At 50.6% G+C, this 18343-nt stretch overlaps 1 protein-coding gene and 1 long non-coding RNA gene across 2 annotated transcripts in view; one reads left to right on the top strand and one right to left on the bottom strand.

The window, feature by feature from the left end:
- The window catches only part of LOC116966352, a 24985-nt gene extending 12406 nt beyond the window's left edge, over positions 1-12579 (bottom strand). The window contains exon 1 of the long non-coding RNA XR_004410001.1: positions 12462-12579. This is a non-coding gene — a long non-coding RNA (uncharacterized LOC116966352). The remainder of the gene's footprint in view (positions 1-12461) is intronic.
- On the top strand, positions 11748-17401 carry LOC116966351 (neurofilament medium polypeptide-like). Its single transcript, XM_033012489.1, has 3 exons — positions 11748-12815; positions 13206-13330; positions 14459-17401. Exons 1-3 carry the CDS (start codon positions 11862-11864, stop codon positions 17007-17009), a joined length of 3630 nt encoding a protein of 1209 aa, XP_032868380.1. The 5' UTR covers positions 11748-11861; the 3' UTR covers positions 17010-17401.
- The last annotated feature ends 942 nt before the right edge of the window (positions 17402-18343 follow it).

The following is an 18343-nucleotide window of genomic DNA, read 5'->3' as shown; positions in this document are numbered from 1 at the left end:
AAAGCCACACCAACATCCATGCCCAACCTGTACTTGAACCTGCCGACCGTTGTCTGTGACACTTTGTCGACAGTACAGCGCTGAATCGAGCAGCAAACAGCAACCCTGGGAGGAAGGGTCTACCTGAGTCCTGGTCCGGGTTAGACCTGGTTCAGGAACAGTTTGTGAATGTCAGTGCAGACAAACAGGGAGAGGTTCAGCTCATATACACTTCTGAAGTCTTCAACATCTCTCGGTTTTCATTTGTCTGGTTTCACATTATTAATGCTGTTTAATAGTCTGATTAACTTTTCACTCCTTTTGGACGCAACCCATTTAATCATTTCCATCGTCTCAGTGATGCCAGAATGTTCTGTGAGCATCGATGTCCACACTCTTCCCTATGCTGGATTATTATAGGCACAAAATGTTTCATTAACTTTCTACTGAATTTTAGAAATTCAGCAGAACTGTTCTCTAACTGTCTGTGCAAGACATAAAGGGCAGTGGCTCAGTAATGAAAGTGATGTATGGCACTTTCTCACACAACCAGGGAATCATAAACACTAAGAGAGTCATGCATCCTTGCTCCTGCAGCATTGCACAGTGACCAAGATAGGCCACGCAATTGCAAGCTAGTTGGTAAATTATGGCTTTTTTGATCGGGAATTGATGTGTGAGGAGGTTGGAGAATCATTATTCTGTCAGCGTTGAAGCAAACATTGTCTCTCACACCTCACTCAGATCCATCAGTCTCTGCTGTTGGTACCTCTAGTGCTCAGTGCCAACCACCCCATCCCTTCCACGGCCTGTGACATCAATGAGCACAGAGCAGAGTTTGTGAACTGCACCAACACCACCACCAACACCAGGACCAACACCAACACCAGGACCAACACCAACACCAGGACCAACACCAACACCAACACCAACACCAACACCAGGACCAACACCAGGACCAACACCAACACCAACACCAGGACCAACACCAACACCAGGACCAACACCAGGACCAACACCAACACCAACACCAGGACCAACACCAACACCAACACCAGGACCAACACCAGGACTAACACTAACACCAACACCAACACCAGGACCAACACCAGGACCAACACCAACACCAACACCAGGACCAACACCAACACCAGGACCAACACCAACACCAGGACCAACACCAACACCAGGACCAACACCAACACCAACATCAACACCAACACCAGGACCAACACCAACACCAGGACCAACACCAGGACCAACACCAACACCAGGACCAACACCAACACCAGGACCAACACCAACACCAGGACCAACACCAACACCAACACCAGGACCAACACCAACACCAACACCAGGACCAACACCAACACCAACACCAGGACCAACACCAACACCAGGACAACACCAACACCAGGACCAGCACCAACACCAACCCCAACACCAACACCAGGACCAACACCAGGACCAACACCAGGATCAACACCAACACCGGGACCAACACCAGGACCAACACCAACACCAGGACCAACACCAACACCAGCACCAACACCAGGACCAACACCAGGACCAACACCAACACCAACACCAACACCAGGACCAACACCAACACCAGGACCAACACCAACACCAGGACCAACACCAACACCAGGACCAACACCAACACCAGGACCAACACCAGGAGCAACACCAACAACAGGACCAACACCAACACCAGGACCAACACCAACACCAACACCAACACCAACACCAACACCAGGACCAACACCAACACCAACACCAACACCAGGACCAACACCAACACCAACACCAACACCGACACAAACACCAAGACCAAGACCAACACCATGATCACCCTGTCCACTGCCCTGATACCCAAACCACTAGTCTCAGTCATCACACAAACACCAGCAATGTCCCTCAGCTCCCAACTCCTTCCCTAATCTGCCTCTCAGTCTCCTGAACCCAGAGCAACATTTCAGTTCCATTTCTCTCCCCTGCTCAAGAGCATCAGCTCTGTTCTCCCAAACTCTGCACCTTTGTTCTGGTGAGGTGAACACAGTGTGAGTGTGAATGCAGCAGGACGTAGATCTCTCACACAATTCCCCACATCCCCGCACAGGTGGTCAATACGTTTTCCATCTGTAACATGGTTTATTCCAGAAAGCCGATTGCCCGAGGGTACAAGAAACCACATCAGGAACAACTTCTTCTGTCATCAGGCTCCTGAATGAATCTTCTATTCACCTCTATCCCAGTGAGGACATTGGACATTGTGTATGGGAGCTACAATGCTGAGATGTGTATTCTGCACTCTGTATCTGTCTTGTCCATCTACCTAACGTACTTGATTATATTTATTTATTTATGGTATATCTGACCTGATTGGATAGCATGCAAATCAAAGCTTCTCACTTCACCTCAGTCCATGTGACAATAAAGAACCGAAAACGAAACTTAAAATGAAATTTAGAATCCTAAACTTCCCAAGGTGTCGCCTAAGTAACTTCGATCACATGATATTCATACCAAGTCTCAAACCTACACCAATTCTTAATTCAGAGCATGCAATTCAAATGATGTAATAAATCCAGTTTTTAACACAAAGCTCTGCTTTTTCTATATTTATAATCTGTGCAGATTTCTTCAAATAGCTTTGTACTGGCAGGTTCAGAATGTGCTTGACAATCCACTCTGAGCCGGTATCACCAGCCGGGCCAGAAGCCAACATGGTCCTCAATCAAGTGTAAACACGTGCACATTTAGCACTTCCTGGAGATTCTGCTGAAGACAGGAGGTTTGAGATACAACTCACGGCACACTCAAAACTAGGGTAAGATTGATAATGAGATACCTTCTCCAGTCTGGGGCTCCTCACCAATGATCAGATATGGGCCATGGTTGGTGGCAGTCATGAATTTCCTTCCATGTCTATCTGTTAGACCTTTGGACAGCTCATGGGTCCACAAAACAAAGCAGGTAGGATGTCACCAACACAATGCAGTGCACAGTTCGAGGCAGCACAGGGAGTAAGTCATCAGACAGTGGAGGATGTGCTTTGCAATGAAGTGCAATGTGTAAACTAAAACTGTTAACAGGTCATCGATTGAGCAAAGTATATCTGATTTCTAAAGATCACTGCTCCAGTGTTAAAGGTTTTTTAAACAAACTCTGGGGATTTATGAAGACTTCATTAAACAGATATTTGCATCTTCTCCAGCCACAGACAAGGTCCCACAAGACTGGATAGTAGCAAATGGTCTTCCTTTGTTTAAGAACGGAACTGGATAGAATCCAGGGAACTATAGGCCAATGATCCTCACGTCAGTGGCAAGAAAACTATTGGAGGAGACAGGATTTATTCCCATTTGGAGGATAATGTGTACATTTGGGGTAGCCAGCATGGCTTTGTACACGACAGGTCGTGTCCTAGTAACAATCACATGTTTGAGGAGGTGACAAAGGTGATGAATGAAGGTGAGGTGGTGGATGTTGGTAAGGCATTTGATAAAGTCTCCCATGCTAGGTGGATCCAGAAGATTAAGATGCACGGGACCAACAGTGACTTGGTCATGTGGATTCATAAATGGATTACTGGTAGAAGACAGAGGGTTGTGGTGGAAGGACAATATTCAGGCTGGTGGGCTGTGAGTTCTGCAGGGATCCACTGCTGTTTGTGATAGATATAAATGACTTGGGCATAAATGGGTTGGGTAGTAAGTTTTCAGATGACATCATGATTACTGGAGTTGTGAATTATGAAGAAGGCTGTCAAGTTATTTAATGGTATATTGATCCGCTATAGATCAACACCGCCCAGTATTGCAATGAACAGGGATGATAAGATGCTGCCGATAGATTGCCACAGTGTCAGCTGTGTAGAAATGACAGTCACAGGTTTCCTGGTTCCAACACAAAAGAAACAAATAAAACATTGAGCAACAAGAAATATGTTTTAAAATATTCAGCAAAAGATCCCAGAGCATGTTGGGCTTAATTTTAAATGGTCAGCGTGGGGTAAATGGTATTTAGATTAATTCCGATAAATCTGAATCACCTCCAGTGAGTATTCAGTGTGTTTTGATCCCATGCGGTTTGCTAAATATCCTGATTTATTTGTGTTCTCTGTGACCTTGGCAAGTCAGAGTGAGCTACAACCAACGTAACTCCCTGACAATCCCATTCTGCGTGTGTACAGCAGCACCCACAATCAAGGGCATCCTCTGCTCAAGAGCATTCAGTTTAAATCAATCTATTCTAATTCACACTTTACCTTCACATATATTTGTGAAAACATGTTTTTAAAGAAAGAAGTCTTTGCTGAGATGGTATCATTAATTTTGACGCATTTGAAAACTTGATATCAATGTTCGGCTGACGTCACTGGGGTGGATGTTATGGAGTTTATTTGCAGCAGAATACTAATGTGTTTGAAGAAACAAAAGCTGCAGATCCAGCAAAGAAATATTCCCTCCACACTGTGGGTGGGGTTACCTTCTGCCCAAGTGCCCTGCTGATCCACACCTCACTCAGCACGCACTGAAAATATTACTCTTTTGACAAAATGTCTCTAAACTTAGAAGATGGAAAATAATAATTGCAACAGCTCATTCAGTGAAGATTATTCCCCTCAGACTGATATCCTGAACATACTGGTACTAAAATAAAGATAGTTATATAGCGCAGATTTAATTAATTAATCAGCAATGTTTCAGCTGGCCTGCTCTAGTTTCACACAAGCGCTGCAGATTATGACAAACCCTGTACAAGGTGTTTGTGTCCAACTGCTACACACTGGGTGCTGGAGACTGGAGTGAAACAACAGCCGCTTTGTCACCCCTGTCCGTTCCAGTATCGCCGCAGGCCTGGACTGGCCTGTGTGTGTGTGTGTGTGTGTGTGTGTGTGTGTGTGTGTGTGTGTGTGTGTGTGTGTGTGTGTGTGTGTGTGTGTGTGTGTGTGTGTGTGTGTGTGTGTGTGTGTGTGTGTGTGTGTGTGTGTGTGTGTGTGTGTGTGTGTGTGTGCGCACATGGCTGAAGGGAGCAGGTGTCACCGTAATCACCATTCTAATGAACCGCCTTCCTTCCATGGTGGCGTACAGTGACACAGGACTGGCCAACCCCTTCCCCCACCCTCTCCCCTCACCAAGTGAGGGGAAGGGGGGGAGGGGTGGTGAAAGGAGGGGGGGAGGGGGGTGGAGGGCGGAAACGGGGGGGGGGGGAGATCTTTGAACACAATGCCGTGACCTTCACAGTTACATTATTCAGTTTCAATTGGACTACGTGGACGGGGAACAGGATCGACTAGTGCAGATAAGACAACTAATTCAGTTATCTAACCTTAGCAATGAACTGCAAATAAACAACGCTTTAAAACTGATATTACATCTCCTTTTTCATGAGTTAAAAGTGGATCAATGTAATGAATGTTAGTACAAGTGGATGTGAGCAGAATCTCACACACACCCACACACAGATAGTAAGAGACACACACACACATATATAATACACTCACTCACACACAAACATTCACACTCACACTCATACACTCACACACACTCACACACACGGACACTCACACACACATACCGTCTCACACACCCACACATACACAGACATACACTCCCACACACACTCACACATACACACAAGCTGGACTTGCTTTCACTGCAGACCCATGAATCTTTTGATTGGGGCTGTCATTGTGTAAACAGACCAGAACTGGTTACATTCTTGAAAATTGATTTTTGTTTTTAATCTGAATGTCAACTAGGTTATTATCCATTTTCTCATTTCATTTTATTTATTACACTTCATAAAACTAATTAAAATCAGGGAAACTGGAGCAATAAAACTGTGAAAATGATACATTTATGGGAACTGCATTGATTACCGGGGGAGGGGCATTTATAAATGGGGAGGGGGGAGGTATAAGGAAGACATTGAAGAGGAGAGGGTCCAAGCGAAAAGAGAGAGAAGGTGAGTGAGTGGGGGAGGGAGAGAGATAATACGGGATGTGACTGTGGATAGGAAGATAGTGGAAGTGTGAGGTGGAGAGAGAGAATGGGAGATAGTGAGACGAAGAGAGAGAGATAGAGGGGACAGAGAGGGAGAGAGAGAGAGAAAAAGTTGGCGGGAGAGAGAAAAAGAGAGAGTGGTGGAGAGAGAGAGTGGGGGAGTAGGAATGAGATTAGGAGGGTGTGGGGAGGGGGGTAATGGAGAGATGTGCGAGAGGGGAGTGGGAGGGAGGGAGGTGGGAGATTGTCTGGGTGGGTGTGGGGGGGAGTGTGGATTGAGAGAGGTGGGTCTGTGCCCGCATCTACCCCGCATCCGCTGCTGATCCGCAGTCCCTCCGCAGTGAATCAACAGTTGGTGCAATGCTCCAGGATTCTCTCCAATCCCACCCACGCTGCCGGATCATTAACTCCTGGTGTCCCGGCAGCCGCTCACCTGCAATGTGGGCTCTGCAGCCGGACCCGGGAAAAGTAACGGCGTGGGATCAGCCCGGGCGTGAGAGCCGCTCCCGATGCCCCGGCCATCGCCTGTTGCCTTCATGGAGTTGAACCCCGCACAGCCTGGTCTGCAGCAAAGATCGCTCTATAATCTGTGGTCTGTAGAATGTCCCTCAGTAGCTATAGGGTTCAAATACCGCGAGTCTGCTCTGGGTCATCTAGATTTGCGATGAAGTGTCTGCATAAAGATCTTCATTTATCATCTCAGGACCCCCCCTCCCCTCCCTCTCTCCCCCACACACACACACACTCACACTCACACACACTATACACACAAACTCACACACACACACTGTTCACACACACTGTTCACACACACACTACACGCACTATACACACGCACTATACACACACACACACATTCTCTCTCACACACACACACACACACATTCTCACACACACACACACACACATTCTCACACACACACACACACACATTCTCACACACACACATTCTCTCACACACACACACACATTCTCTCACACACACACTCTCACACACACACACATTCTCACACACACACACACATTCTCACACACACACACACATTCTCACACACACACACACACACATTCTCACACACACACATTCTCACACACACACACACACACACACACATTCTCACACACACACACACACACACACATTCTCACACACACACACACACACACATTCTCACACGCACACACACACACACATTCTCACACGCACACACACATTCTCACACACACACACATTCTCTCACACTCACACACACACACACTCTCTCTCACACTCACACACACACACTACACACACACACACACACACACACACACACACACACACACACACACACACACACACACACACACACACACACACACACACACACACACACACACACACACACACACACACACACTACACACACTCTCTCTCTCTCTCTCTCTCCCGGGTGGGATACTTGACTTTCATTCGCCCCGTTGACATTATTCAAACGCGAACGCTGGGCGTTTGCCAACGCGTGGGCCCCGGCCGGGCAAAGCTGGAGGTGGCAACGCTGCCGCTGTTTTACAATCTGATGGAGCAGCTTCCCCGCTCCGGTAAACTCAGAGAACAAACCCTCAGCCTGCAACATGAAAGATCTTAGATATAAAAAGCTGGAGTAACTCAGCGGGTCAGGATGCTGGATTACTCCAGCACCTCTCCCAGCTGCTGCAGTTCCTTCTCCCTCTCACTCTTTTCACTCAGCTCTGCGCTGACAATAATTCTCCAAGTCCACGTGAATAATTTATAAGGTTGTAAGGACCTCTAAAGAAATAATATGTGAGAGAATAGTTTAGGGAAAAGATTATTAAAGACAGCCCAGGGAGTGTGAGGCAGAGAAAGAGTCTCTCGCTGACCTCGCCTGATAGTGGCCTCGCACAGTGAGAAAACAGATGGGTAGCATGGACAGTTCAGGAGTGAAGGGGTTAAAATCGTTGCCCCCTCAGTCCTGACAAACAACAGATCCGCCACTCTGTTCTGCACCATTTCTGTTCATTACTTTGAGTTAGGATTTGTTCAAAGTTGGTGAGAATGCGCTGTTAGATTCTGCAGTGAAACGGCCTTGCCCATTGACGTCAAAAGACTCTTAATACATCCGCACTATCCAGCAAGCTGTAGCGCATGAAACATTGAACAGTGCAGCCCAGGAATAGGCTCTTTGGCACAGAACATGATGCCGTCAAACTAATCAAATCTGCCCACACTTGGTCCACATCTATCCAGCCGCTGCCTCAACACCGCGATCATATCTGCCCAATCACCACCCCCAACTCTCTCTGTACAAATCTGTCCAAAGCTTCTCTATTAACGTTTCACCCTTTAAAGCCGCGCCCTCTACTATTTGACATTTCCATCCTGGGAAAATGTACTTACTGTTTACCCCGTCTCCGCCTTTCATAGTTTTATCAATGTCTACCAGACCTCCCCACAGCCTCTGACACTCTAGAGAAATCAATCCGTTTGTCCAATCTCTCCTTAAAGCTAATCCCCTCAAATCCAGGTCGGGGATCATGTATTGTGCTCTATTTATCTGTACTCTGTTATGGTGACAAATCTCACTGTACCATGGGTGCAGGTGACCAACTTGAACTTGATTCCGGTAAACGTCCTCTGCGCCCTCTCCGAAGCCCCCACGTGTGTAACGGGACGGCCAGAATTGTTCGCTGTACTCCAGATACAGCTTCATCAAACCAACAACATAATTTCCTGATTATTTTACTCAAGCACTGACCAATGAAGGCAGGCATACCACATGCATTATTTCCCACTATCTATTTGAGCTATGGATTTAGACTCCAAGACCCCTCTCTACATCAATGCTGTTACAAGTCTTGCCATTATCGATATACTTTCTACTTTCATTCAACCTCCTATAGTGCGGCACCTCGCACTTGTTTAGCTGTGATTCCATCTGTCATTGCTGTAGCTGGTCTACATGTTGTTGCAATGTCCGGCAGTTATTGTGTGTTAATTTACTAACCAATCCATCTACATTTACATCCAAGTCATTTATACACATCACAAACAGCGGAGGTCCCAGCACAGATGTCTGCAGAACCACTGGCCACAGGTCTTCAGTCAGAATAACACCAACCCATGGGTTAAGCCAGTTCTGATTCAAAGTGACCGAGTCACCGTGGACCCATGCATTAATCTTCCGGATCAGCCTACCACCGGGGACCATGTAGACAGCACCCACCACCCACCCTCATCAATTACCTTCGTCACCTCAAAACAACTCGATCATGTTGGTGAGACACGACAACCGTGTACAAACCCTAACCCTAACCGGCCTGACAATTCCAAATTAACCCATTCTCTTCCACATGCAAGTAAATGACATCCCAAAGAATCCTCTCCAATAGTTTCCCGACTAGTGGCCTATAATTCACTTCATCATCTCTATTTCTCTAAAACAAAGAACAGCGCTGGGATCCGACGGTAGGGAAGATACAAAGATCTTTCTCCCCTGCCCTGAGCATTTATCCACCTTAATGCTCTTCAAGAGCCGCAACACCTCCCACTTCTCCGTCTCACGCTGCCCTTGCAGTGGACAGGCATGGTTGGCCCAAGTGGAGGGCAAGGCGGACGCTCACAGGGACTGACCGATGATCACACGGGCTGCGGCCGCTCGGCCCGGCCCTGCACCGGGCCAGATTTGCTCCCGTGCACTGGGACACATTGAGCAGAGAGTCACACAGCAAATAAACTGGCCCTTCGGCCCACCGTGTCGTTGCCGACCAGGAAATACCAATATCCACTAATCCCATTCCCAGCCCTTGATCCGCGACCGGCCCGGGAATTAGTCTGGATGTTTCTGAAATGTGAGAATCAGCGCCTCCGTGGCCCCGCACCCCCCACCCTTCTCTCCCCCGCACCCCCACCCTTCTCCCCCCCCCCCCCCTTCTACCCCCCCCCCCCCCCCACCCTTCTCTCCTCCCCCCACCCCTCCCCCCACCCTTCTCTCCCCCGCACCCCCACCCTTCTCTCCCCCCCGCACCCCCACCCTTCTCTCCTCCCCCCCCCTCCCCCCACCCTTCTCTCTCCCCCCCACCCTTCTCTTCCCCCCCCCACCGCCGCCGGGTTATTTTCAAATCAAAATCGCAACTACTTGAAATACTTGCGTACGAAAATTACGAAAATTATTAGCGATGAAAAATAATTAATGTCTTTTGCTGTCCTAAATTATCTGTTCTGTGCCAACGATTCTAAACATGAAAGCGGTCATGTTTCTAGCCCTCACCCCCCGGATCCCACTCCCCACCCACTCCCCGCCGCCCACAGCCCTGGACCGCTGTCCGCGCCGGTCACTACGGGTTGCAGTTGTGTTTAATCTAATTGCTGCACACACCGAACAGTTAGTTCCTGGACCAAACGCATCGACGATTCACCCAAAACAAAACACAAAGTGCTGGAGCAACTCAGCCGGTCAGGCAGCATCTGTGGAGGCAATGCACTGTACAGACGATATTTACGGCCGGGACCCTTTTTTTTTTCGGACTGTCCATTCCCTCCACAGATGCTGCCTGACCCGTTGAGTTCCTCCAGAAATTTGTGTTTTGTTCACTGTTCCAGCGTCTGCAGTTCCTTCTGTCTTCCCGCTTCCCCTCAGTTTGCAGGAGCGGGGTTAACCCTTGGTGAAACTGTTGACGAGTGGAGTCCGCTCGCTGCACCGGCGAGAGACTGGCCTTGTTGACCGATGTCAGGCAGGGCCGCGCCGACAGGGAGCTGTCCAGCAGCTGAGTGCTGGAGTAACGCAGCGGGTCAGGCAGATCTCTGGAGAAGGGTCTCGATCCGAAATGTCACCCATTCCTTCTCTCCAGAGATGCTGCCTGTCCCACTGAGTTACTCCAGTATTTTGTGTCTATCTTCGGTGTAAACCAGCATCTGCTGTTACATAGAAACATAGAAAATAGGTGCAGGAGTAGGCCATTCGGCCCTTCGAGCCTGCACCGCCATTCAATATGATCATGGCTGATCATCCAACTCAGTATCCTGTACCTGCCTTCTCTCCATACCCCCTGATCCCTTTAACCACAAGGGCCACATCTAACTCCCTCTTAAATATAGCCAATGAACTGGCCTCAACTACCTTCTGTGGCAGAGAATTCCACAGATTCACCACTCTCTGTGTGAAAAATGTTTTTCTCATCTCGGTCCTAAAAGATTTCCCCCTTATCCTTAAACTGTGACCCCTTGTTCCTTCCTGCACATCCCTGGACAGGACAGTACAGACACAAGCAGGCCGAACGACCATCGCTGCACGCCCTCCCTCCACACACGCTGCTTTGATTCTGACCGCGCTGTGAAACGCCGCCCGCGTGCCCAGAACCCCCTCCGGCCAGAAGCCGCGACCAAACACTAAAGGCCGGTCTGTGGAAGGTGCCGGTCCAACATCGTGTCCACACCCTCCCTCCACAGCTGCTGCCCGACCCGCTGACTTTGTTCACGTTTCCAGCGCCTGCACTTTGAGGGATCGAATGTATCCAGTTAATGGCGGGACTATCAGCATTGACAGTAAGTGGTGACCTGGGGAGGCTGCAGTAAATCAGACTGTCCCCCACCCCACCCCACTTTGTCCCATTCACTGTTCCACGTTCCCGCACTGCTCTGGGTTACGGAGCGGGGGGAGATGGGGTGAACTAGCGGGAATTACGCGCCGACCTGCAGTCGTGTTTTCTATAGTTTTTCGCCAATGGGACTATATTTATCATTGCCATTTTCCGTTCAATGTCAGAGTGTTACGTGCGTCACACAGACGCGGTGATCAGCGGCCGCTGCAAACTCCGCTAACTATATAAAGCGGGCAACTATGTAGCAGCGCACTCCACTCCACCGACAACATGAGCTCCGCCTGGAACCCGCTGCCCTACCGGCACATGCAGTATGAGCCCGGCCGGGACCCGGTGCCCGTCCCGCGGCTGTCCGGCTCCTCTGGCCGGCGTAGCGCCCGCGGCCTCGGGCTAGCCCAGCACATAACCCCAGGCCTGGGCTACTACCCCCAGGACGGTCCGGCGGAAAGGATGAGCGAGAAGCAGTTGATGCAGGGACTGAACGACCGCTTCGCCGGTTACATCGACAAGGTGCGGAATCTGGAGCAGCAGAACCGGGGGCTGGAGGCGGAGATGGGGCGGCTTAGGCAGCGGCAGACCTCGCCGTCCCGCCTGGCCGCCGTCTACGGCCCGGAGATCGGTGAGATGCGCCGCCTGGTGCGGGATACGGAGTGGCAGAAGGCGGAGGCGCAGCTGGAGCGGGAGCGGCTTGAGGAGCGGCTGCGGGAGGTGGCGGCTCGGTGCGAGGACCAGGAACAGATGCGGCAACGGCTGGAGGTGGAAGCCCGTGGCTACAGGAAAGACAGCGAGGATTCGCGGCGAGTTAAGCTGCAACTGGACAACAGGGCGCTGGCGTTGGCCGACGAGGTGGTCGCGCTACGGGACACCCACCACGACCAGGTGTCCGACTTGCGCGGCCACATCCAGGCGCCGCCACTCACACACTCGCCCAAACCCGGTCTGGCGGCGGAGCTGCGGGAGATCCGAGCTCAGATGGAGGGTTGCACCGGCACCGACCTGGGCCAGGCCGAGGAGTTGTTCCGCTGCAGGGCCGCCGCGCTCGGACAGGCCGCTCAGACCAACAGCGAAGCGCTGCAACGCAGCCGCCAGGAGATCGGAGAGTTCCGGCGCCAACTTCACTCCAAGACCGTGGAGCTGGAGGCGGCTCGGGGAACCAAACAGTCTCTGGATCGGCAGCTGAGCGACATTGAGGACAGGCACGACTCGGAGCTGCTGCAGTACCAGGTGACCCCTTCATCCCCCCCCCCCCACCCACATCCACCCCCATCCCCCCCATCCACACGGCGGGACCCGCGCCCCCTCTCCCTCTTCCCCCCACACGACCCGAAGCTGCAGGAGTGCCAGGTGAGAGCGAGGCCCGCGACCCCCCTCCCCTCCATTCCCCCCCCTCCCCCCCCCCCCCCCCCCACTGCCCACTCCCCACCCCGTCTCCCCCCCCCCCCCCCCCCACGACCCGAAGCTGCAGGAGTGCCAGGTGAGAGCGAGGCCCGCGACCCCCCCCTCCCCTCCACACTCACTCTTCCCCTCCCTCTCCCCCCCCTCCCCCCCCTCCTCCCGCTGCGCCGCTCCAGGTCCTGCACCAGTGACTTTACAAGAACCGCTCTTGTTTTCCAGGGCACCATCCAACAGCTGGAGCACGAACTGATAAACACAAAATGTGAGATGTCCCAACACCTGAGGGAGTACCAGGACCTGCTCAATGTCAAGACGGCCTTGGACGTGGAGATTGCTTCGTACAGGTACGTGTGCCCCAGCCGGGCAACTCAAACCCCGCACTGTCCGCTGCCCGCGACCGCTCACGGGGAAGCGAGGCTCCGGCTCGGCACCAGCTGCTTAATCCTAAAGGGATGAACGTGCGGCGGAAACGCGAGGAACTGCAGATGCTGGAATGTCGGGCAAACCACAAAGTGCTGGAGGAACCCAGCGGGTCAGGCAGTCTCTGTGGAGGGAACGGCCAAGCGATGTTTCCATCGAGAAGCTTCTTCAGACTGACCATTCCCTCCACAGACCCGCCGTTGCTCCAGCACTTTGTGCTAAACCTGTCACACCAACAGTATTTCTGGAGGTGATTTTCAAACATGTAAAGGCCAATAAGATGGCGTGCCCTTGGTTTAGATTTGCCCGCCAGTCAATGCTGTGTGGCCCGAGATAGGAACGGGTTAAAGCTGCAGCAGATAACGGACCAACAGGCCCTTCGGCCCCACTCACTGATGCCCGCCAACATGCCCATCTACACTAGTCCCATTTGTCCATATCTGTCTAAACACGTCCTATACACAACCTGCAAAGACCAATAGCCGTGAGAACATTTACCTGACGGCGGGACTCTGTAAATAGATCAGCGTTCACCACAACTGCGATATAATCTCACCGCGCTCACGGGGACTGACTGATCCCGAAATAGTTCAAGTCACCAGAGACCCGGGTGAGGCGGGGAGACTCTCAGTGCGGCTCGACCCACCCCCGCCCCAAACACACAATCCCTGGGTACACGATCTCACTTCTCCCCCTCCCCCGGGACACTAACTAAGCTACAAGAAAGGCAAATGTCGAGTGGGAAAGGAAACCAGGAGCCCAAGCGGAGTTAATGTAACTTATTTATGTCGGGACCGGAACAATGACATTAGTTGGTGCAGCGTTAGAACATGTACTGTAAACAATATCATCAATTATCCGTGATACTGTGGCCACAGAAGTCCCACCTAAATACAGCCCATAGATGCTCACTAACACGGTGCGGGCTAAGCAGGAGGTTCCAGAGCTGGTCCTGAACTTGCAGCTCACGGTTCTCAAGCTCCCGTTCCTTCTCCCAATGGGAAGAATGATTTATTTGTGTCTCACCTGTGACTTCTCTTTCCCGAATGAAGGAAACTACTGGAAGGCGAGGAGACATGGTTTGGTTCCATGTGTGGCAGCATCGCCCCTTCCTACACGTACAGACAGACTCAATCCCTGACTCATTCCATCTACGCCCCGGCTAGCGCGCAGGGCACTCCCACCAAGACAGCCCCTCGGTACAAGTTTGTTGAAGAAATTATCAGTGAAACAACCAAAGAGGTTGACATGGACGAGCTGGAAGCCTCTGTGCTGAGAGTCATGTCTGAGGACGGGTCTGGGTATGGAGTGGACGAGGAAGAGTCAACCAGGCAGGAGGACGAGGCAACCACAGCCGAAGCCTCGGATGAAGAGGAGGCCGAGAGGAGCAGTGAAACTAAGGAAGACAGCGCAGAGGAAGGCGGCATCGGGAGTAACGAATCTGAGGAGAAAGTCACTACATCTGGAGCAGAGAGTGACGCGGGTATAACAGAAAGCAAATGTGGGAAAGAGAGTGGAGTAGATGACAGCGCTGCCCAGGCGGAGGGAGGGATAGTGGAGGAGACTGCAGGTAGTGAAGAGGAGGCTAGAGAGGGAGAAATCAAAGAGGGAAAAGCGTTGGAAAGTGAAGAAATTGGTAAATCAATTGAACCGTCTGAAGAGCAAAGTCTTACCGAGGGGAAAGACGTCGACGAGGAAAAAATGTCAGAAAGAAAAGCAGAGAGAGAAGATATTGCAGGAATCACGGAATCTAATGAGCAGGAAGCAGCAGAAACAAAAGCAGCGGCTGAAGAGGTTAGCACAAGCGATAAAACCGAGAGTGTTAAACAAGGAGTGATGGAGGGAAGTCAGCGTAAAGAGGAAAGAAGCGGCAAGCGACAGAGTGAAGAGCGAGTACATCAACAGCAGGAGGAGTTGAAAGTAATGAACCAAAAAGCAACTGTTGCGTCTGAAGTTAGAGGGGAAAGTGAAGGTGATAAGAAAGAGGATAAAGTGGAGCAATATCCACAGAAAGCAAAAGAGGAATCACGAGGAGACAAGAGAGAAACTGCTCCCCAAGTGTTAGCAAAAGAAAGCGAAAGCCAGAAAGCTAAAGTTGAAACAAGGGAAGAGATAACAAGGCCTGAGATGAATGGGCAAGTGGAGAAACCACACCATCAGATAGAAGGCAGCAAGAAACTCTCTGTCTCCAAGGAGGGGAACGAAGGCAGTCAAGAGAAAGGAGTAACAAAGGAAGAACAGAGTGAGAAAGAGAAAGGAGAAAGTGAAGAAAATGTAGAGAAAATCTCAGTAGAAAGAGTGGAAGAAAAAAAGGTAGCTGAAACTCCCAGAAGCAAGGACCAACAATCTGGGGACAAGAGTCCACTATCGGGGGCCAAGAGTCCACTATCGGGGGCCAAGAGTCCACTATCCGGGGACAAGAGTCCACTATCGGGGGCCAAGAGTCCACTATCTGGGGACAAGAGTCCACTATCTGGGGGCAAGAGTCCACTATCTGGGGACAAGATTCCACTATCGGGGGACAAGAGTCCACTATCGGGGGACAAGAGTCCACTATCTGGGGACAAGACTCAACAGATTGGGGACAAGAGTCCACTATCGGGGGCCAAGAGTCCACTATCGGGGGACAAGAGTCCACTATCGGGGGACAAGGGTCCACTATCGGGGGACAAGAGTCCACTATCGGGGGACAAGAGTCCACTATCGGGGGACAAGAGTCCACTATCTGGGGACAAGACTCAACAGATTGGGGACAAGAGTCCACTATCGGGGGCCAAGAGTCCACTATCGGGGGACAAGAGTCCACTATCGGGGGACAAGAGTCCACTATCGGGGGACAAGAGTCTACTATCGGGGGACAAGGGTCCACTATCGGGGGACAAGAGTCCACTATCGGGGGACAAGAGTCCATTATTGGGGGACAAGAGTCCACTATCTGGGGACAAGACTCAACAGATTGGGGACAAGAGTCCACTATCGGGGGGCAAGAGTCCACTATCGGGGGCCAAGAGTCCACTATCGGGGGACAAGAGTCCACTATCGGGGGACAAGAGTCCACTATCGGGGGACAAGAGTCCACTATCGGGGGACAAGGGTCCACTATCTGGGGACAAGACTCAACAGATTGGGGACAAGAGTCCACTATCGGGGGACAAGAGTCCACTATCGGGGGACAAGAGTCCACTATCGGCGGAGAAGGTCCCACCGTTTGGGGACAAACAAACACAGTCTGGGGAGAGGAGCCTGCAGTTTGGGGAGAGGGTCCCAGGGTCAGGAGACAGAAGCCCACAGCCTGGAGACAAAGGGCTACAGTCGGGAGATAAGGTTGCACAGTCAGGAGACAAGAGCCCACCGTCTGGGGACAAGAACTCAGTGGCCATCATAAATGGGTTGGACATCAACATGGATAATGAAGAAAGTGAAGCTGAAATTGATAAGAAGATGCCAAATACCCCAGAGGTCGTTCAGAAGATCACAGAGAAGACAACTGAGCACACGAAGATATCTAAAGTCTCCATCACCCGCACAGTGAATGAGGATATGACGACGGTGGTAACAGTGGCCACAGCAGATCCAAAGAGTGCCGCCAAAGAAAGTAAATGAAGACCGAGGCAGCATTAGTTCTTCGATGATAGAAATGCATGTTTCACAGCAGAGCGGGCACTGCAGAATTTCCAGATCATGATCGTACAACGGGAAGTGTGAGAATTTCTCAGGGGAATAATTTTAGTTTTAATTTAATGCATGAATAATTGCACAGCTAAACATTTGCCATGGGGTGCTTGGACTTTGACGAGTAGATTTAACGATACTAAACACAGCATAATATTTGTTTTGTTGCTATTAATCTATTGCAGTACATGCACATTGTGTATTTGGATTTTGACACTTTTGATGAACTGCTCCACCAACTGTTGCCACAAATACAATCAACCAACAAAGAACTATCAACTTGCCAACCACAAATAAATAAATGCACTTTGTCCGAGAAACCAGACCTGTTTAACACGATTCATTTATGTGAACCAGTAACTCGGGCTACCTTCACATTTAATCATCCCACCTGCAACAGTCATTTCTTCATCTCTCCCCCTCCCCCCCTCCTCCTTTTAGTTGGTGTTTGAAATCTCTCCCTTTCTATTCAGTTTTCACCCAAACCTCATCTCATATTGCTGGGGGTTTCGTTTGAGAGCTCTGCTTGGGAAGGGAATTATATCAAAAGCACCAAGTAAATACAATCTGTGGTTTATCTTCATCCAAATACACGCTGGATATTTTGTTGCCTGGGCTTTGACTTAATGCAGCCTCGCCACTACAACAGATGCAACAATTAACACAGTTAATCACAGTCTAGGTTAGAGCAACTTCCTGTTTTACGCACCAGGCTGCAGCGAGATTCCTTGTTCACATGAATGATAAACACCACCAGCACAATGGTGCAGGGCTGTAGTAAATCTGAAGTCATGCAACATTAATATTAAAGCACAATAAGTGAATAACTAATGAAGTAGAGTTAAAGGTCGCCGTATGCAGCACCAACTCCGTGGTGGTTGGATCAGGAGTCTGATGGCCGTGCGGCTTCCCAGCTTCTACATCCTCACCCACAAGGGGCATCGTTGACGATACTTGCAGCTCTCCTGATGCAACGCAACGTGAGGATGGACTGGATGGAAGAACAGGAGCGAGAGAGCGATAGAGAACGAGTGAGTGGGCACAGAGTTGAGACAAAGAGAGATGAGACAGACGAGAGAGAGAGGCACACACGCACACACACGCACACGCACACACACACGCATGCGCACACGCACGCGCACACACACCAAGGCCCATGGACAGCCAAGGACAGAGTGAGAGAGGGCCTGTGTGTTCTGTGGCGATGACAGGTGTACCATGCCCACAGCGCGCGCGCGTGTGTGTGTGTGTGTGTGTGTGTGTGT

The sequence above is a fragment of the Amblyraja radiata genome, chromosome 37, assembly GCF_010909765.2.
Source record: "Amblyraja radiata isolate CabotCenter1 chromosome 37, sAmbRad1.1.pri, whole genome shotgun sequence".
Classification (NCBI taxonomy): Eukaryota; Metazoa; Chordata; class Chondrichthyes; order Rajiformes; family Rajidae; genus Amblyraja; species Amblyraja radiata.
Note: the sequence above shows the minus strand (reverse complement) of the source record. Positions and strands in the feature narration are given on the sequence as shown.